General features: G+C 40.0%; 1 protein-coding gene across 1 annotated transcript in view; it reads left to right on the forward strand.

Moving 5' to 3' along the window:
- The window catches only part of si:dkey-112m2.1 (transmembrane protein 132C), a 150,090-nt gene that overhangs the window by 118,252 nt on the left and 9,248 nt on the right, over window positions 1-22,590 (forward strand). The window contains exons 5-6 of the mRNA XM_061698408.1: window positions 9,404-9,593; window positions 19,650-19,793. Coding sequence (XP_061554392.1) covers window positions 9,404-9,593; window positions 19,650-19,793 — 334 coding nt within the window. The remainder of the gene's footprint in view (window positions 1-9,403; window positions 9,594-19,649; window positions 19,794-22,590) is intronic.

Raw genomic sequence — 22,590 nt, forward strand, 5'->3', positions numbered from 1 at the left:
TACCACTTTTTTTGTGCGCACATTTTCCTTTTTGCCTTCCTCTTCCTCTTTGATTTATTTTTGCCAAGTCCAAATCTGCTTTGCAATATTTTGCTTGAATTTCCTCAAAATGCATGCTGCGCACTTCTGTTTGACTGTGCTCTAAATGAACACACAAAAGGCTTTTTCATTGCTCGTAACTGTCGCTCTCCACCTGGAAAATAAACAAAAACATTAAACTAATTTTACACTTAAATTCAAGTTTAACAAAACATTTACATGAAAGATTTTTGATCAATTGAGCGAGAATTGTTGGTAGCCTACGGAATGATGAAAACGTATTGCATGTATTATTACTACTATTGGTGCTGTATTCCAAATTATGTCTGCAAAACTAATAATGCTGAGAGATATATTCATTTAACACGATAATTATTATGGTTGCAGTTTAAAGTGGTGTAGAACCGCACTGCATTGCATCATACTAAGAGTGTTCTAGTTTGATTATCTCCTGTAGCTACTTGAGAGGTTCAATATAATATTTCAAAACAACTCTCAGTATGATGACATCCAGTTCTACACCACTTTAAACTACAATCATGACAATGAACAAATTGTTGAACTAATAACTCTCTGACAATAGTCAATTGAAACTGGGCTTTGCACTACATTGGTAATGTGATTGTTTTACTTTTACTGTATGTTACAAGAACTGCACCCGGTGGAATACAATGTAGTCATAAATGATTCGTGTGCGGTATTTGTCGTTTATCAAGAACATCCTGAAATATCCGGTTGAAGTTGCACATAAACCGCAACACCTACATCGTTAAAACCATAACATCTGTGACGGCGGTAATAGATTACTTGATGGCTCAAAGCAATTGTGAAGTTGGAGAAATCTTCAGCTTTCGAAGGACTCAACAGTGTCACAGCTGGACAAAGTGAACGACAAGTAATTAAAACAGCTGCAATTGCAAATGACCCATATAATCACAGAGAGCCGTGCTCAGAAAGCAAGAAAGAACAGTGATTACGTCCTGAACAAACAAGAAATGCACAGCAGACATTACACTGTCACTGTGTAGATAAAGCTGGAAGTCAATTAGCTTAAATCACCATGAACATCGCAAACATCCATCATCTGTGCAGTTTGTTTTAGCGGAAGCCATCATTGCTGTAAGGCAACAGTGCTAACAACAGGAACGCTCTGCTTCCCATTTTAATATAGGAAACCCGCAAGCCAAAAGGTTTGGAATACCACAAAATCACTTTTTCACTTTGTGAATTATAGCTGTGTATCAAAGTACAAAAAAATACAACAAAAAAACAGTTGAGAATCAGGGGTCAAACTTGTATTTGTCTGCTTTCTTCTTGTTGCCAATTTTAACCAATTTTTCTCATTGCTAATGAGTCGTTGGCCCACGTAATTAACACACTGTTGTCTGCCATCGTTTACTAAAAACGCTCAGTTTGACACTTGTTTATAAGACACATTATGCCACACCATATCCACAAATTGAACTAATTCTGTGGCATGATCAAGAATTACAGCGCACTTATCAGCCTCTCTTAATGACTGCTGAGCATAAATCCTGGGAGAGAAACAGTGGCACAGCCGTACATTTTAAATGGAGTCCGACCTCGATGTTACCGAATGGTTAACTATGAACTTTGTGTCACTTTGTAGTTCTTGACGTATAGCTGTTGTAGTTATGTGAGTGACTGCTACCATGTAACATTGTAAAATGTGGTTATGTACTGGTATTGGAGGCAATTAAAATTTCATTGACATGATTGATGGTTCCGTCACTTCTGTGTAGTCCTTTCGTCGTGTGTGAGAAAATAAAATAGCAGAGCTTAGGCCAGAAGTCATGTGTGGAGAGGTCAGTTTTATATTTAAATGAATAATTCTCAAACTTTTTACGCCCAGTATCACCTCATAAAATATTTAGCTTTCTAAGAACTGATACATTTTCTGCATACACAAAAGGCCTACTTCTCTGAAAATATTTTTCACAAATCTGTCAAGATTTGTGTTAGCCAGCACTTCTCCTTTGCCGAATTTTGTGAATCCACCTTACCGGTGTGGCATATTGATTAGATAACATGATTATTGCACCGGCGCGCCTTAGGCTGGCCACAATAAAAGGCCACTCGAAAGATGTGCGGTGTTACTGTATGACACACCGATGCAATAATCATGCTGTCAAATCAACATCTTGATATGTCACACCAGTCAGCTGGATGGATTCTTTCTGCTAAGAAAATGTGCTCGCTAACACAGATGTAGACAGATATGTGAACAATATTTCAGAGAAAAAGGTCTTTTGTCTATTTAGAATAGTTCTTTGAGTTAAGCTCATGAAAAATTTGTGTTACGTTGATATTTTTTTTCTTTGTATGTCCACTTTAACACCAGGAAAGTTTTTGTGGTCCATTGAACCTTCCTCAGCTGATCCTTACTAGAATGTCACCAAAACAAAGGTCTCCTGTGACATTATGCCAATACAGCATGCAGGTTTTAGGGTTATGTTTTTGGGCCACTGGATTAATTTGAGCGATGCCATGCGTATTTTTTTCTATTGAAAATGTTGTCAAATCGAAAAGGAAGTCAATTTGCATTTGGGGAGAAAAAAAAAAAAAAAAAGTCCAAATAATAGTTTGAACAAAATTCAGTGGAGGTGTAACTGACCTGACAGATTTCTTCACTGGCATCATCAGTTACGCTGCAAAGGCGGCAGTCGAGTTTTCGACAAAGCAGCTGTTGGTAGGTTACATAATTCATTATCTCTACATGCAGGTTATATAATTAAACACATGAGCTTCCTTCAAATACATTTTCAAACAGATGGTTTTTTTTTTACCTTAGAGTTCCTGTCTGACCTGCATTTTGACACGTTTTATGCTGTATATTAGGCCTGCCAATCACAAAGTAACTCATAATACTGTGCTATTCACGTTTGAGCAGTTATGCAATTATCTGTGTAGCTGAAGAAGCACCATAACAACAACAATACATCACGATACATTGGTAATTGAAGAAGTGAAAACTTTAAAAACTGTCTTGCTCAATGTGTATAACAATTACGTAAATGAAACTCAAGCACAATAAAATGCTCTCATAATATTATATTCTAAAATGAAGGACAATGAAAAGAGTTTGTTGATTGTTTTGAGGTTAATTAACTAATAGTTTCTGTTGACTCTGTCATCTTTCTTCGTCACTTGCTTCATCTCCTGGCAACGGTCGTCGACTTGACGCTTCAGCTTTTCTTTGCCTCAGCCTTTCTTACGCCCTCGTATCACCGTCTGCTGCTTTGAGCATTCTGCGCCATGCTAATAGATCTTTAGCGGAATTGGGAAATTGGCCTTTTCTAACAGAAGACTCAACTGGGCTCTGTGGCCAGTTGATTCTTCATAAAGTTTGCAACAGGACCAAATTCCTGAGCAGAAAAATCACTAGACGAGTGAAAGGATGAATGATGTAAAAAAAAAATAATATTCATATGGCAACAAAAATAATTAAAATGTCTTTCATAGGAAGTGAAATACAATAAAAGATGTAAAAAGCAATTAAAAGACAACTCCTGCTGCTTGTTATCGCAAAATGGCAGCTCCACATCTCCTCGAGCCACGGTTTTGTTTATTTTATAAAAACAGCACGAATAACAGAATTACAGAGAGATTTAGCACCGGCAATTAAAAATGACTGAAACGCGCTTCAGAATGCATGCATAGGGAAATAAAATCATTAGAAATGAATCAGATTTAACATGCTTTGTTTTCATTAGAAAGCGCTAATATCAACATTTGGAGTTGGTAAATAAACACAGTACGATAAGTAATTTATGTCACAATATATACAACACAATCTTCGAGGCAAAAAAAAAATAAAAATGGCACTTGAATGCCGAAAGGTTTTAATGCCTTGATGTCAAAGGTGAAGTCACAACAACACGGGGGCGCTACTGTAGCTCCAGCGACTGGTTGATTTGATTTTCCAAGCAGACTTCAGAATGCGCTCACAGAGGAACGGAGTATGAAGATTTAATTTCAAATGCTTGGTTTTCATTGGAAATTGCCGTTATCTATAATTGATGCTGGCAGTGTACATTTCTACTGTACTGTCAGAGACTGGGATGGGCGTTTGACTACATTTCCTTGATTAACTACAGTAAAAATGAACGAGCAGCGTAATTGTTGTGCCATAGCAAAAGATCTTCTCATAACCTGTTGTTCATGTTAAGACCACAAACTACTTGCGACTGAATCAGCAGCGCCTTTGTTGGCCGCACCCAAGTGAACTGAATCGATTTAATTCATTTCAATTACTTAATCAATCAGTCAATCGATTAATTTGTTATTATAAAATAACAATACTCGACATCTTGATATTCATATTTTGTCCCATGTCTTATGCTCCCCAAGAATCCATCTACAGCACTAAACCCAAGCAAAATATCTGCATAAAAATGAGTAACTACACCGTGTTGGCTGAACTGAAATACATACCGTACATGCAAAGTCCCAGTGGCAAACAAAATAAGTTGAAAAGTATCCACTTGAAGTTACCAGAGTGTCAGTCCACACAAACGGGTCTGTGCCTCCCACCTGATTCGCACGTTGATTCTCTCCCGTGGACCACTGTATATTCATGCCTTTTGATGTATCACTTTTGCCAGTCTCACAAAATGACTGCTGCATTGAAAAACAAAAACCCTCGGGTCTCCGAAAGAAGCAGCAGACTTTTCGTTTTACTCGCTGTCTCACAAAGCCAACAGATATCCACTAAGGTGTTAAGTGTGAGAAAAGCATAACAGGCCACTTGTTTGTCTGCCTCACTTTCATCCTCCTCTTCTACATCTTAGGGTGCAGCTCTTTATTTATTTTGCTATGACAGTTTGAAATGAATCGTACAGTAATTGAATGTCTTTTTCCTTTTGAAACACTTATTTTACCTTGTTTGTTTGTGCGATGACACTCAGCTATCAGCCAGAAAAGAAAAACAGGATTTTCCACTTCATGAAAGCCAGAATGATTCCCACACATAGCTGCGACTGCTTCTATAGCTTCTTCATTGCACAGGCAGTTTAGTGCTGTGCATTTTCTGCTTTCTCCCTTGTCCTCGAGCATTAGGAGTGCCCATTGCTGTGACTGTATTGAATTCCATGGTAAGTGTGCATGGAAAGGCCATGTTATTTTTTTCTCCCAATGGGACACAGAGGAAGCGGGCTGACCGTCTCTAACCTGTGAGCTGCACATATTCTTTATTTAGGCCAGAGATTGGGAGTACATACATGTATCGGTAGCAGCATTACACTGCAGGTGGCTGGAAGATGATAAAGGAGGGGAGAAAATAAAGTTGCAAGGAAAATGTTCTTTGAAATACCTGGATTAGTCATGAAATGTGATCAGCTCTTCATCTAAGTCACAAGAATAGAGAAACACAGTCTGCTTATACGAATACCACACAGAAAATGATCAAATCATGTTTTTACTGAACACAATATTTAAACATCATTGTTCAGAGTGGCTAATCATGTCTCCAAGAGCTAATCAGTCAAGTGTCAGCTAACCTTGAGTCCAATCAAAGTGATGAGATTGGAGGTTTGTTAAAGCTGCCCTACCCTATATATTAAAAAAAAAAACCACCAGATTTGAGTTTTCAAGAAGCATTGCCCAATATGAACCATGCCTTGCACAAAAGAGCTCTTAGAATACCTACAATTAAGAGTCGTTAACTTGCATAAAGCTAGAAAGGGTCATAAAAGTGTCTAAAAGCATAGATGTTCATGTCTATAAACGGAGAAGGTTCCGCACTGCTGCTTCTATCCCTCAGAGCGGCCTTCTCATAAAAATGACTGCCAGAGCACAGCTTGGCTCAATGAGGTGAAGACAAATCCTTGTGTCAGCTGAAGACTTAAAGAAATCTCTAGAATATGCTAACATCTCTCTTGACAAATCTATGATGACTAAAACAGGAAATAACAATGCATGTCATTTGAGGATACCACGAAGGAAGCTGCTGCTGTCCAAAAAAACATTCAGACATGTTTGAAGTTTGCAAAATATTGCTTGATCACAGTGATATAGGCAAACTATTATATAGACAGATAAAACCAAAGTTGAGTTGTTTGGAAGGCTCACACAATGCTATGTGGTGAGGGGAAAAAAGGCACAGCACACCACCATCAAAATCGCATGCCATGAGTGCAATTACAGTTTGGTACTGCTTTGCTAACTCAGGACCTGGACACATTCCTATCATCGATGGGCAACATTAATTCTCTTGACATTTATCACGACATTTTGCTTGAAGTCTTAAGACCATCTGTCAGCCAATTGAAGCTTAACATAAGATGGATGATGGAACAGGACAATGCCCCAACAGAGAGAAGTCAAAAATCAATAACAGAATGGCATCAACAGGAGAAAAAAAAATACACCCTCTGGAGTGGCCCAGTCGGAGTCGTGACCTCAACCTGACTGACATGCTGCGGCATCATGTCAAAGAATATATGAAACAACCATTTTGTAAACAGGAGTAGAAGGAATTTCATCCTGACCGTTGGGCAGGTCTGATCTGCAGCTATAGCAAACATTTGGTTGAGATTAATGTCGCCTCAGGATGCTCAAACTGTTAATAAAGCCAAAGCACTGTGATGTTTATTTAAACTCATGGAAACATATCAGTTTGTGTGATATGAGTTTTATTATGACTTAGATGATTACCTGGGCAACTCAAAAGGCTCTACATAGTTTGTCTGCTTATGAATAAAAGCACCCACTGATAAACAGCTAAAAGACTGATTGAGTCAGGAGGTGAATGACAAGCTCAGCCCTTTTGATCACCAATGCCAGGCGGGACTGGCTGGTCCACATAATTGATTGGGCTCTAATTGCACATCTTGAACGTAAACCACATAATCAGTGCAGCCATTACCCATGAGCCCAGCATGTTGTCAGCTATCGCAACGCAGCTCTCGCTGCAGTCCTACTTTCTGACAGAGAGAATAGTTAAAAAATAATAATAATAATGATAATTTGGACTTGCTGAAATTATTTTGCAGAGATGCTCTGTTTTGACTGGCACTGTCAAAGAGGTATTTGGTTAATAAAACAATAAAATTACCTCTGTGAAGCACAAAGGCAAGAGTTTTGATTGTGTGTTTGTTAGCAGAATCACTCAAAAACTACACAACAGATTTTCACAAATTTCATTCATCATTCCGTCTTTTGCTGTTTTAAGTCAGATGTGGAACAGTTCTGTCTGAGAATTGACGTCAGACACTCAAACAACAACAAACAAATCTAGTAAAATGATAATCAGTCTATTAATTGATTATTTAGAATTCTGATTTTGTTTTGGGTGGAGTTGATTGATTGATGGAAAAAAAGACAATGCTTAAAGTCCATTAGACAAACAATTGTTTTCAGAGGTTCAAGTGGGCAAAAGTACAGATGGCCAGTTAGCCACATACATTTTGATGACGATTGATAGCAGTTTTCTGACAGGAACCGACATTAAGCGTTTTTTCTATCGTGAGCGTAAAGAGTGGACAACGCTTAACGTCCATAAAATCCAAAATATTGGGGCGCGATCATTCTGATATTTGCAGAGATTGAACTGGAGTTAATAGAGATGTCAACATGAATTTTGATAACGATTGATCTTAGTTTTCGGACATGAAGCGATGTTAAGCTTTTTCTCTATAGTGAGTGAATGGTGAGAATTCCCTATGACTCCCCGATAACACGGCTAGTCTTCGGGAAACATCGCAGAGATGTCTCTGCAACTGACAGAGATTCGAGTCGCCATCAGGTCACCACCTGGTCTCCAGGCCAGTGAGATAGGCCCTTTAACGATCAGTTAATCAGTGAATAGTTACTATTGAAATATTTTTAATGGGACAATCTCTCTGAATGCCATGAACTCCTGTTTTGTTTGCGTTCCACACTGTTGTAGGCCTGAGCAAATATCATGTTGTTCTTTAGACAGCTTATAGCTACAGTATTTTTAGAGGATTACACCTTCCGTAAACCATTGGCAAGATTTCTGCCCAAATCCTCTCTTACAACACTTTTTAAAAATCTATATTTTCAGCCTGTACTCCTACAGCAGAGTGGAACCATTAAGTGTGCACTTTGAAGTGTGGCTTGCATCTGTGTGCATAAACATATTTTCTGGAATTTGTAGTGATTTTAATGCTGGCTGGGACAAAAAATGTTCAAGGAAAGCCCTGGCTCTCTCCATTCTATCCCCCTCCTGCTGCTGCTTCACTTGGGCTCTCGCCAGCCTTGTTTCATTGTGTGACAAGCAGAGAACAAATACTGTATCTTGGGACAGAAATACGCATTAAGTAAAATATACTGACTCAATAATTAGGGCAAGGACATTCCCATGTATTGCCTATTTTTGTTGTTGTTTAGCAAGAATTTAGTCATCATAGAAGTTGTTTGCTGCTACACACATCAGCATTGTGACACTTGTGTCACTTTATGGCAAGCGACAATTGTTGCTTTACAACAGTGATGTCAGTGTATACAGCCGTATGGATGCTAAAGCGGCTGGTTTGTTGACGAGAAACTTGCACGGGACTCCCACTAATTCCGACAACTACAGTTAGGGTAATATTGAATTGTATTTTTCATGATTTGTTTTCATCTCTTTCTATGCCTGACTGTCAAAATATGTCTTAACGCGAAACTGGTCTGTGGAGCAAAAAAAGCTTGGGGGACGCTAAGCTGAAAGAATTTCAATAACATCGATTAATCGACTTCGACTGAACTTGTATCACATTATAGTCTACGACGAAACAACTTTGGTCCTTCAACCCCTAATTCAATTACTGTGGATGATATCAAGTCATTCAACCTCACGTAATTAGAAATTATAGCTGTATAAATACGTCACAGTATACCTGCTTTAATCCTATCAATTATACTGGAGGGTTTTGCCACTGGAATGCTATTTTCCGTTATTAGAAGACTTTTGTTGTAACAACTTGCTCTGTTGTTTACTTTGGAGGGCAATCTGAGCCATTTGTCCCAAGGTCTCATCTACTTTCTTTCAGAATTCACATTCAAATTCATTATTTTTGTCCTTCCCTTTTCCGGATATCTCACCTTGCTTTCCCCTCAAATTCCCTTGTTTCATTCATTCCGCGAACATCGTTTGCTTATCTTTCCTTGTCCCGTTCGACTTAATCCATGATCATATTTTTGCCCCTCCGTTCACCTCATCCATCCATTTCCTCTTCCCATTTTGACTCTTCTACCTCATTATCCTTTTTCACTTTTGCCTTTAAATTTACTTGCTATCTTCCATTGTCACTTTCACTCATTGTTCAACCACCGTCCTCTTTTGTTTGAATCTAAATCCACTACTGACTCACACCTTTTTCATCTCACCAATATTCAGAGAAGAGGCGGCGGGCTACCAGCGAGTGTTGCAGGTGGATCTGGAGATGAACGGGCTGATGGTGCCTGAGGCTGGCAGAGAGGTGACTTGGCAGGTGGAGTATCCGCTCACCCGCACCCAGACAAGTGAGGTGCAGACGATCATCCGCCTGGCACCGCAGGACTTGGGCGGCATCGTGCCACTAGCAATGGTAAGCAGCGGGCAGCTGAACCTTCAAATTCTCTGAACTTGTTTGTATTCAGGTATTTTTATGGTTGCATCCTAATCTAACCAAGAGAACCCTGATTGCACTTAAATTTCACTTTGTGTGTAGCGAGACGCGGGTGCAGGAGGAGTCTTGGGATTACCAGCATTAGTGTTAAAATTATTTGTTTTTTTCTCAGACTGACATTTGCATTAGGTGTGTATAATCAATCCCAGACAATTTTAAGGAAAAACAATTTATTGCACTATCCTAATCCTGGTCATTTCTAGCATTAGCTAGAGCAGTGATTCTCAAAGTGTCTACGACGGCCCCGATATATGGGGTTTCTAAGTTCTGATCCAGTTTACACCGTGGCGTAAGAAAACACCGTCACAAGAAGGAACTGTTTTTTTCCTTCAAATGTTTTATATTTATGGCATATCTTTCATAAAAGTGTTTTTCATAAAATATTTGGATTTATAACGAAACTCCGTTGTGAATGTAGTACTGTACTTACTTGGCTCGCTCCACCTCTAGATGCTTTATACTGCACTATGCTAGCGCCGTCCATTTTCTTTCTGTCCTCTCCTTACCAACAGCCACATGCAGAGAAGTAAATACAGGGGACCACTGTTCTTGTTTTTGCAGTTGCCCGTGGTTCTATTTTCAAGTGGAAAATCGCTCGCCTGAAACCGAGGCAACACGTGTAATGTGGAAAAACGGCATTATGGTCCACTTTGTTTGAGGTCTTGCTATGATTATTTTCAGTATAAGACAGACATGTTTCCTATAGTTTCCCGCCCTAGTTTACATTACTATTACCTGCCTCATTCCACAGAGGATCTGAACAGAACAGTAGCGAGGGTGACGCAGCGGGTGGACAGTGGGTAAGAAGGCGAAGGCGTTTCATGAAGAAACTTTAAAGATGGAACATGCAGAGAACACGCCAAAGGAGAGTGAGCGACTTTTATCATATCCGCCATGAATTTTTGATCTCGCGCTCGCTGTGCTCTCTCATTAGGAGACATACAGTGTGGCCCCCGTAGCTCTTTACTGTACATCCAAAATGTTATCAGTTTTCACTCGTAGCTTCGAAACCCGCTCTATTTCAAATTCAATTGATGTGTCTGTTCCAATTGAACTGTCTGTTCCATAATATAATCAGAGCCATTAGCAAGAATCCCAACATTTGCTTTTTGTCTCAAGGGCTTGATTGAGAGCCTTGATCTAGAATAATTAGGGTTTGACCAAATGCTGCCTGCACAAGATTGATGCTATAATCGTGATCGACCGAAGCAGTGATGACAGCATAATTAACAGGCGACTGTGTCCTCTGCAAGCTCGAGAACCAGATAAACCCAAAGGCCAACACTCCACATGTCTGAATTTCAGTTGATATTGTGGCAGCTTTCCATCATATAGAGACAACTTGCTTTTGAAAAAGACACGTCAGTAAACGGCTGAGGATTATCCGCTTGCATGTTAAGTGCCCTCGAGTCAGCATTCAGCGACCTCTGTGTGGTTGCAGTACAATTTATAGCTTAATTAAATCCCGTTGTGCTTACACAGGGCTTTATTTTACCTCGCTATCTTTTGACTGTTATTTTGGAAACCTTAATTCTCACTTTTCTTGGGGCGGAGGCAGCTTCATGCACACTAAGCTTGTTTCTCGTCTGCGCTCTTGATAATCCTGAACAGCAACATCTTGAGAGGGAGAGATGAAGACAAAAAGAGCAAACGAGGACAGTTGTGAGCTTCATCTTTCTCTCACAGTTCACGTTGAAGTCTGGCGGGTTATGGGAGTTAAGACACGTCTGCCACAATATTAGCATAGCTTCTTGAGATTGTTGCATCAGCCTATAGGCTTTTATGTGTCTAATGTAATATGTAAGGTACATTAAGCGTTTTACTGCTAATGCAGACAAAATAACCATTGAAGTGTTCTTTCAAAGCCACACAAACCTTCAGGTGACACGCTGACCCCTATCTATATGTTCCTGCAATTTGAAATTAAATGAGAAGCCAAGAAAGTTCTGGGATGACTACTATTACAAAAAAAAAGCATTTAATGCACAACCGACAATTTAATAATGACAGCCAAAGCAAGAGCTACGCCACCCATAGGGCGGTGTGGGGTGGCGGTGGTGGGGCATGCGGGCACTGGGTGGTGGTGCTACACTGTGTCCTTTGGTGGTGTGGGTAGTGTCCTGGTGCCTGCGCCGCTGCCCTTCCCCCTTGGCGCAAGAAAAATAAAAAGTCCAGGCGTGACTTTGCAGAAAAGTACAGAGATGAGCCTCAAAAGTTCTGGGAGAAACATTTTATGGACCGAAGAGACAAAGATTAACCTTTACTAAATTGATGGAAAGGCTAAAGCTGGAAATGGAAGTGCTCATGATCCCAAAAAACACAGGGCCATCTGTAAAACTCTGAAGGTTTTGTCATGGCTTGGATTTGCATTGCTTCTTCTGGTACCGGCTCATCTTCATTCGCAGCAGAAAAATCAATTCAGAAGTCTACAGAATCATTTGTTCCTGCCAATTTAAATACAATTTAAATGTTACATCATGCAGCAAGTTCATGACCCAAAATACAGACGAGAGATGTGAAAATGCTGATTAGACAACATCATTATTGCACAGGTGTGCCCTGGGCTGGCCACCTTTACAGGCCACTCTAAAATGTGCAGTTTTATCGTACAGCACAATGCCGCAAAGTTTTGGGGGAGCGTGCCATTCGCATGCGTACTGCAGGAATGTCCACCAGAACAGTTGCCCGTGAATTGAATCCTCCTTTCTCTACCACTAGCCGTCTCCAAAAGTGTTTCAGAGAATTTGGGAGTACATCCAATCCAAACTGAGTTTTGCGAGAATCCCTCTATTCCTTTTCCCGGGACAGCATTGTTAATAGGCGCCCCAAAAATGTCTCTGATATTTTGGCCAAACTGCCTCTGAGCAATTATAACAACTACCCTCATTTGCTGCAATATACCCCTATGTGGCATCTTTCACATCTTGACAGCACAAATCTTTATGTGGGAACGGGCGGTGTTTCAGGGAGAGACTTACACACCGAACCACCCCTGCGATCTATTTTTTTCTGCCAAGGCCACCGATGCAGCTTCAGTCAATGTCAGTCGGACTTTAATTTGGAGTTAATCCTGTCGATTCTACAATTTGTACTTGTGTTTATTTGCTTATGGTTGCTGGCTGGCTTTGCTTAGCGCTGTTGTCAGCGTAGGTTCAAAGTGATTTATGAAATCAGGGGCGTATTGCACAGTGGCGCACTCTGAATGTGGACAGGTTTTATGAGGAGCAACTTATTTAGCTTTGCTCACCTCTGCAGTTCCCTCCTTTATGTTAAGCAATTATCATAAAACAAAACAAGAGGACTCCGAAAGCACGTACAGTACATCTTCCAAACCTTGAAATGATTTTCTTTTCATAATTACAAATGAAAATCTGATCAGTTCAGATCAAAAAATGTTAAATAATACAGTTCACCCATTGCAAAATTTGCATTTTTTGTAAACAATGTTTAAAAATCCATGTGTGGTCTCTTGCCAAAATTCAATAGAACCTTGCTTTCAAAATGCCCCAAAAAGTCAAGTTTTTTTTTTATTTTCCTCCATTATTTCAAAGTAATGGTAAGGTCATTCTTTGGTGATTCTGCTTAGTTTTCAATAATCGATATGATTCCTTTCAGTTGGCCATGGTTAGGTTTGAATGGGTAAACGCTGATCCAGCTTGTGTTCATTTCATTCACTTAAAGAAGGTAGACAATTCTTTGTTAACCACTCAATGGAGAGCAATGTGTCTAGCTCCACCCTCCACAAGTGTGCCGAAAAAGTACCACTGTGACTGAACTGGTACTGAAAAAAAGGGGCTGAGTAATTTTGGAACGCTTTACAATGGAAGCATAATGAAATATGTCCCGTATGAAACTGACCTGGTCTGTATTGGTGGGCAGAAATGAGGCTGATAATGTTGTATCAAAAACTGTAGGCAGTAAGTTACACACAAACAAATGAACCACACAACAAAGAAAATATGACCTCGTCCTTTCTTTCAGTGCAGTTCAAATGGTCTCAATATTTAATCTTCCTAAATGCATCCAAAGCTCTCAGAATACAATAACTAGGCCACCAGGTTGTGTCATGAATCAATAGCTAATTAATGAGCATTGAATAAATCACTTTAGCCTCAGATTTAATTTTAGTAATAATTAGTGGTGTTTCTTACTTCTGGTCATGGCAGAGGGCTCCTGAGCTGCTTTTAACTGCTTTGGAAGCACAGTTTGCTTTTTTAGCTGATTTCATTCTCAGAACAAACACACCTTTTGAACATGTGTAAAATGGAACATGTACGGTACATGTATCCCACATGAACATGATATATGCAAAGAGGTTTAATTGCAAAAGCATGCTCCAAAAGATTGTGCATGAGTTAATTACTTAGCTTCTTGTATTTAAAGCTCTCTGAAACCTGGTAATTAATTAAACATTCCAATTCCACGGAATGCAACATACACCATCCATCCTTATTCGTCTAAAAAGAGGAGGAGGAGGAGAAGAAGAAGCCACTGTAACATTATGTACAGTTAGGATATTTAATTCAGTGATTCTTTCTCACACCACTGGAGGGAGTCGACATGGTTTACAATATGGGAAACATAAACCGCTGCTGGCACGTTGTTGGTCAAGCAACTTATTAAGTTTTCACAGGTACACTTGTAGCATTAAGTTTTAAAGGGTGAAGTCTAGAAGTAACACAAATGAACACTCATGCAAGCCTTAGCTCACCATGTCCGCTCCTGCCTGCCCTTGTTTAATGTGACGTCATAGCTATTTCCTCATCACATCCGAGACAGTCCTCTTTTGTGGTGGGAAGATGACCAAGCCACACAGTGCAGGAAAAACACACAAACACGACACAAGAAGGCCCTAGCCAAAATTGTCAGAGTCAGCAGTGGTTACCGTTGCACCGCTGTGCTGAGATTACATTTTGCAAACACCTATCTGCCCTGCTGTGGCATCACCGTCTCTGACAAAGGATCAAATATAATCTCATAGGTTTGATTCATACTCCCGCCCTCCCTTTCATTTATCTGCGAAAAGCGGCTGAGGGTTGTCATTCTGTTTGATGCTGACAGTGCTGGTTGTGTGGACTGCGCAGGTGCCGTAGGAAATGGACTTTTTATTGATAATTGATGTGAATTGTATAGGTGAGAGTCACTGCAGTATAGAAGGCAATAAATACTGCAATCCTAGCTGTCAGTTTGCGCTATGGTTCTGCACGGGGTTCATGTTTTGCACAAAGTGGTTTTGTACGGCCTTCTCAAAGCACACATGCTGTTTTGGTTCATGCATTCACAGCAGCACAAAGAGCAAAGTCAAATTCTGCTCTGTGGGTGTGATGACTTAATATACTTTGAATCACTGGTTTCATAATGCTGCCTCCTACATGACGTAGACAAAAGTTTGTATTTCAATCTTAACTTCCCTCTTTTCTAAGCCGTTTCATTAAAAGAAAAAGGGAAAAAAAACAAGAGCACCAGCACAATGTAAAGTCCATACTCTTGTCTTGTTAGGAATCTACCTTTTCTAAAATAATGGTTATTCCTTTTTATTTATTCCTTTCAATTTATTTATTTACTTGCACCTGTAATTCAAAACAGAAAGCTGACGCTATCACAACACATAAGTAATGATCGGAGTAACTTATGATACTACATTACTGTGGTTAGCACGTCTGCCTCACAGTCAAGAGCTCTCAGGTTCGAATCTCGGCTCAGGGCCTCCCGCGTGGCGTTTGCATGCTCTCCCTGTGCTTGCGTGGCTTTTCTCTGGGTACTTCTGCTTCCTCCCACATGCTAACAACATTGGATGTTGGGTTAAATGAAGACTACGTTGTTCATAGGCGTGAATGTGAGTGTAACTGATTGTTTGTCTATATGTGCCGTGTGATTGGCTGGCAACCAGGCCAGGGTCTCTTGCCCAAAGTCAGCTGGGATGGGCAAACTTTTTTTTTTGTTTTCCTTTTCTTCAAACAATCACACAACACACATAAAACTGCCGCTTTTCCTCAAATGACTTTCTTCAGCATACTCCAGTATGTTACAAATCAATCCAAATGATAAATGTACTTATTAAATAAACAGTTGGATTGAGCACGAATCGATTAGTCATGCCTGGAAAGTGAGGCATAAGGATGACGTGATAGAAAGGTGACTGTTGTTGCATTACCCTCTAAGAGCAACAGACCTAACACGATATCCCGCACATCAAAACGATAACGATATAAATGATAAGAGATTTATATCGTGCAGTAAATGTTTGTATATTGCACTACAATATACACTATATCGTTATACATTGTATACTGTTCCTAACTGGTGGCTTGTATGTCCGATAAATTGTTTTTTAATTTAACTGGACACGAGTTGTCACGATCGGCAATGCCGTAAGGGCAGATCCCAAAAAATAGACTGAAGGTCAGAGGTCCGAACAATTTTACTTAAATGGCAGAGCATGTGATGGCGAGACAGACGAAACTAAAGGAACTCACAACCAGAGAGAATCAAAAACAGATAACGCAGGGAGACACGACAAACGGTCCGTGTGGTATAATCCTATTGAGCCTAAATTTGGGCAGCGGGCAGAACGGCGGCAACCACGGGGCAAAAACGAGTGAATATTCCCACGCCCACACACTGCCACGGTGCCCCCTAAAAAGGCTGATGATTACAATGCATGACAGGTGCGTCACCGATGTCCACGCCCACCCAGACACTGCAACACAAAGAAAAACAACTGGAACCACCGGGCCATGACACGAGTGCTTTAAATATTAAGAGCTTTGTGCCATTTATTTCCTATAGCAGCCTTCTCAAAGTGACTTTTCTCCCAGTAGAACCACTGTGGGTTGTCAGTCACACGTCCTTTATTTCCTATGTCAAATTTGACCCCGACACACTCCAACATTGTCCCCCAGTTACAGTAGCGACATTATAGCATTTTATCAGTTGCAGGCTCTTGTTGTTGTTCTTCTACGAGTGCTGTTAAGGTTGTTAAGATAATATGGCGGCTAAGGAGGAAGACAGCGTTCCTGTGGTTCATATTTGGGTGACATTATGGATTCTGTGTGTGTGAGTATCCGTGTGTTTGTTGGTTAATAATACAGCAAATTGGCAACACGGTTGTTTATCATCAGTCGAGTATACAATCAGACTGCAAATAAGACATGCAGTTCTGCTCCTAATAACCACGGGGGCCGGGGGGGAGGCCAGGCAGTGCCCAGTGAGACAGGAACGGGAAGACTGGAAAAGGGCTCTTGCTTTTTTTGGCACTCCACTCTGTTCACTCACGGAACTTCATTTAATTTCAAGATGATGTGCTGGCTTTTATATTAACTATATAAGACTTCAATCCAAAAAAAAAAAAAAAAAAATGTCTGGCTCTAACTCCTGTATTGCATACTCATTACTGGACCCCTTTTTTATTTTGTTCTTCCACCGGTAATGGTTTATTGAGTGAAAGCAGCCATCGCAAAGAGATAAAACACAGCATATGCGGTGCCTTTTCTCTTTGGTACTTAATAGTCACACACACAAATGTGTACACCACGTCGTACAGTGCAATTATGAGAAAATGGGTTAATGCATTGTTCACTGCAGAAAATAGAGGAGAGCTGATATGAAGGTATCGGATTGTGAGACTGTAATTTAGTTTGAGAGAAACGTTTTAATTTTTTTTTTATGGAAGTTGAAAGAAGAAGGTATCCTATAATTCAATTTTGATCTACAAATGAAATTTCAAGTTCAAGAAAGTTCAACTTTAGTTTATCTTGGAACTAATTTGTTCCAGAGGCAAAACTGCTGCCATCCCATAACTTTTTATTAACTGCACAGACAGTGTTTTAAGTAGCATGTTAAGATTATTAATCGTCATACATGTCGACCTTAAACAGTCGAATATTCCCAGGTTCAAAACAAATAAAAGACTCTCATTTAAAAATCCTCATTCATAATAAATATCATATCAGATGTCACACCTTAGCAATAGTATTTTTAACCTTTAAGCATCACACGATCATCAAAGATCCATCACTGGTGTTTGATTGTTTGATTGACCATTTCATGGTATGTGCCAAAAAACAACTACTAATCGTTGTAGAAAGCATGCGTATGAAAATATGACATCTTGTGTGAAATAATACATTTAAATGATCCATCAATCCACTTTCTATAGTGCTTTATCCTTATTAGCGTCACAGCGAGCCGGATCCAATCCCAGATGTTTTTGGGTGAGCGGTGGAGTCACAACAATCACAACATTGCAAAAGATGGCTGTCTTAAAGAAATAATAATGTACAAATATTACTTCCTTGTAAGCTACACCTTATGAATAGGAGTCAAACTGTCAGAAGAGAAGTTAAGCTTTAAATGAAATCCCTCTTTTTAGAGGACCAGACAAAACCATTTGCACACAATAAGGAGCTGTCAGAATTTGTCTTTTTCCCCGCAAAGCTTGAGAGGACATTTATTGAAATTAAGATGCGATGAGCAGGAGGCGCCATAAACGCCAATCCTCTAGTACCATCACGCTGTGGGCTCAAAGACTGACGCCGTTGTCCTGATTGAGCTCATTACCTCATTCCACCTCTTTAATGCTTTGAGATTGTTAATGTATAAGTGATATTTCTGGAATGAGTTCAGTTTGACAGAAAGTATTATTGTGTGTTTTTTTTTTTTTTTTTATTTGAATTGAGCTCCTGCTGATTGCTGGGGAAAGGCTATTCTCATCTCCTGGGGCTGATTAGGCCTATACAGCACCATAAGTATGCAATGCAGTTGATAAAGTGACAATATATGGTGACCGTACTCCATTCTAGACTATGGCTGGAACCTCCAACCTCCAAGTTGAGCACAATCTCTTCTGTGATGCTGACCAACCTCCAATTTGTCTCTAAACCTATTTTCCCTTTTTCATTATATTTTGAATTTTTTTCCGAGTCTGAACTGTCACCATCATAAACTCTTTATCCACTTTAAAGACCATGTCTAACTGTACTTAGTGTCTTGGATGCAAGGAAATCTCAAGGCAATCGAGGCATTCTGGACACGAATGTGCTGCCCTGTGGAGTGCCGTTTGTCAAGCAGCTCACACTGAAAATAGCAACAACATTTTGTTACATTTAGCTGCAAACAGTGTTTAAAAAAACTGAATTTTTAACAATCACTTTTCTGCACATTTAGAACAATATTTGTCAACTTTATAATTAAATCCAAATATTAAATGTTACACCTATATCTCAAAATGCTAAATATATATTTAATATATATTTACATGTTAACTGTATATCTAAATATACATTTTATAATATATATATATAAAAAAACACAAATCTATATATATCTATATATAAACGTTACAATCTATATATCTATATATGATGTGCAGAAAGTGACTCTTGAAAATTCACACCAGCTTTTTAAACACATTTTGAAGCTAAATGTGACAAAATGTTGCTGTTATTTTGGGCGTGAGCAGCTTTACAAACGGCACGGCATACTGCCCAGTGTCAAAACGTTTGGTCTTCGCCGCAAGGGTCCTCCAATAGGCTAATAACTTAAAAAGCACCGCTAAAAATATCCCAAAATGGCTAAAAACATTAGAATATTCTGATCAGACCTCATCAAATTTGTCTTCTCGAACTGTAACTTGTGAAGAAGGCACCCTTCGAACCTGAGACAGCTGGAGTCGTTTGCTCAGGTGGAGTGGGCCAAAATAACTGTGGACAGGGTGCGCAGGTATTGAGGCATCTTGATCACAGGGATTTGCCTTAAAAGGATGTGCAGAGACATATTAGGTTATGGTTGTCATCAGTTTGGTCCAGCGCACTGGTAATGTCATGATACTTGTTGCTGTGTTTGCGCAGATAACGTGTGTTCAATTCCCAGTATAGTATAGTACCTTGAAGTTTTATATATGGTACAGTAACTTGCCAAGTGTCACAATGTGTTAGTAGCAATAGAAATGAGAATTTCTTTGTTTTGTTTTTGCAGGACACGGAGATCCTTAACACGGCCGTCCTCACCGGTCGTACAGTCGCTGTGCCCGTAAAGGTCATCACCGTGGGAACAGACGGGGCAGTTTCGGATGTAACCGAGTCGGTTGAATGCAGGTCAACTGATGAACAAGTTATTAAGGTGAGTGTGGTGTGTGCCCATCTCTGTATTATTAGCAATATTTTTTCTTTTTTTGCGTTGCTAATCCCGCATAACTTCTGAATCCTCTCATCTGCCGAGGTCCCATCGCGATGCTTCTCTTGTGTCCAGTTGTTAGCAAACAAGAGGTGGACAGTTTAGATTAAAGAGGTGGCGATTCCAAAAATATATATATATATCCTGTGTATGAGGCGGCACAGTGGGCGACTTGTTAGCACATTTGCCCCACAGTTCTGAGGACCTGCCCCACCTGTGTGGAGTTTGCATGTTCCCCCCGTGCCTGCGTGGGGTTTCTCCGGGCACTCCGGTTTTCTCCCACATCCCAAAAACATGCATGGTAGGTTGAGTGAAGACTCTAAATTGCCCGTAGGTGTGAACGTGTGCGCGAATGGTTGTTTGTTTATATGTGCCCGGCGATTGGCTGGCGATCAGTTCAGGGTATACCCCGCCTCCCGCCCGAAGATAGCTGGCATAGGCTCCAGCACGCCCGCGACCATTGTGAGGATAAAGTGGTACAGAAAATGGATGGATGGATCCTGTGTACAAACATTTTAGTGCTGTGTGAGCTGATTATTCCACACCACTACATCTGAACGTGATGTATTACAGAATGTAAAGTCACACCACGCCCTTGGTTGAGCTCTTTCAGTGCCCTTCTTGTGTGTATGTGTGTGTGCGTGCGTGCGTGTGTGTGCGTGTGTGTGTTTGTTTGCAGACAAGGAGTTTCTGTGTAGCGTATCGGAGAGAAGCAGCAGCTCTCTCGCAGGGTTTAATGATCCACTGAAGTGTAACACTACACATAATGGCACTGACCTTGGTATCTTTGATTTAAAACCTTACTTGCATGTACTTAAGTTCTGTCAGTGGGTTAATTGCGTTGTTTTCATTGCGCTGAGATACTGAATATGTAATCGCCAGTCTGTATATACATGATTAGCAGGGCGTGACATGAACTATTTTGCTCACTAGCCACTGTGGCTCGCGGTTTACCAGAGTAATTTCACTTGCCACAATTTTTACTGAAATGTTTCACTGTCAAAATGCATTCGTCAACGGTTATGTGGGGTTGATAGAACTTTTTTTCCCGAAGTACAACCCGCCAAAGTGGCTAATGTGAGTGGTGGTGTTACCCGCCACCGCTGAAATTCACACACATTTGGCGGGTTGGCGGTTGTTACTGTCAAAAATGAAGTCAAATACTTCAAAAATGATGATGAAAATGAAGTCAAATACTATGAAATGTCCCAGAATCAGCATTGAAAGTTTTTACTTTAGCTAAAGAAAATGGATGGATGGATAGTCAACATAATATTGTGCAGTATTTGGAAATAATCCCATTAAACATGAACTGGCTTACAAACACGCATTGACTTCATGCAACTAAACATTTGCTGCTCGGACTACAAATATCGTGAATTATTTTTGAAAAAAGGCTTTTTTTTCAGAAACAATTGAATGTGGTAAAAGGCCTGAGCTAATTCGGGCTGTAATTTCCTTATTCCATTTGTTTCATAAACACTGAGTCATGTTTAAATTGGAACTACCAGAACATACATGGATCACAAAAGTATCATCCATCCATTTTGTAGTGTGCTCGTCCTCACTAGGGTCATGAGTGTCGTTCATTTTTGGGCGAGGGGAAACCGTATCCATATATGTATTGCATGTGTACATGGAAAAGGATGAAGCTCTCTGTGGCGGCCCCTAAAGGGACAAACCGAAAGAAGAAGAAGATGTATTGCATGTGTATTATCTATTTCTATTATTGAACCAAATTAAGTATTCTCAAGAAAATTGTAGTGAAGTCCAACAAATTGATGGAAGATTAAAGCTTAGCAAGACTCAATGTTGTGGTTGTATTCATGCAGAAAGCTATTCCTTTGCCCTGAAATACATCTTCAAAGTCATTGCCGTGGCAACTGTGGATTGCCTGCAGTGGCCTGAAGGTTTAAAGACCGCAAGCTCCAATTACATGCCGATGTTAATACAGTGCATCCAATGTTAAGTCAATCACGCCCCTTTTCTTTTGTGACCTACCAAGGCACGTAAACCGACTCTCAGATGAAAGTGTGGAAACTTACTGCACCACCACATCTGCAGTAAATAAACACGGTGAAAATTCGTTAATATTATTATCAAATTAAACCAGCTTTGTATTGCACAGTACCAGCTCGCTTAGGCTCAGGTCCACACAGAAACAGAAAGCCATATGCACCCAACTAAACCAACTAAACAACAGATATGACACGCTTACATTTGTAACAATCACATTTTCCACATTGGGCTATTTCATTTGGGTGTTAAAATATTGAAGTCTTTTATGATAGGCACAATAATTATTCTGTCAGATAATCAACCTCCTAACCAGTGGGTGGAACTGAAGGTGTCAGTTTTATTCTTCGGTGCTGTTGGCTGCTTCGACTCAGTGTAAATCTGCCAAATTGGATGCAAAGACGACAGACACCCATTTGTTCCAAACATTTGTGAGTGCTGTCCAAATGATGACGACAGTGTTTGAAATGCACTGACAAATAAAATTGCTGGACAGATTGTTAAATATTTGAGTCTGCAGAATTGGCAGAGGGAAAAAACGTCTGATGAGGAGATTCTTGTGTTTTTTGACGAGAAAGGCAGACACCTGCGACATTGTGTATTGTATGTCTTTGCACTGGAAATACATTTGAGAACATCAGTCAATTGATTGTAGTTCAAATACATCCCGCCATTCACCAATTTAGCTTGAGCTTATGTTTTTCCTTCTCGTGGGATCAGACACATC

Source organism: Phycodurus eques, chromosome 15, assembly GCF_024500275.1.
Source record: "Phycodurus eques isolate BA_2022a chromosome 15, UOR_Pequ_1.1, whole genome shotgun sequence".
NCBI lineage: Eukaryota > Metazoa > Chordata > Actinopteri > Syngnathiformes > Syngnathidae > Phycodurus > Phycodurus eques.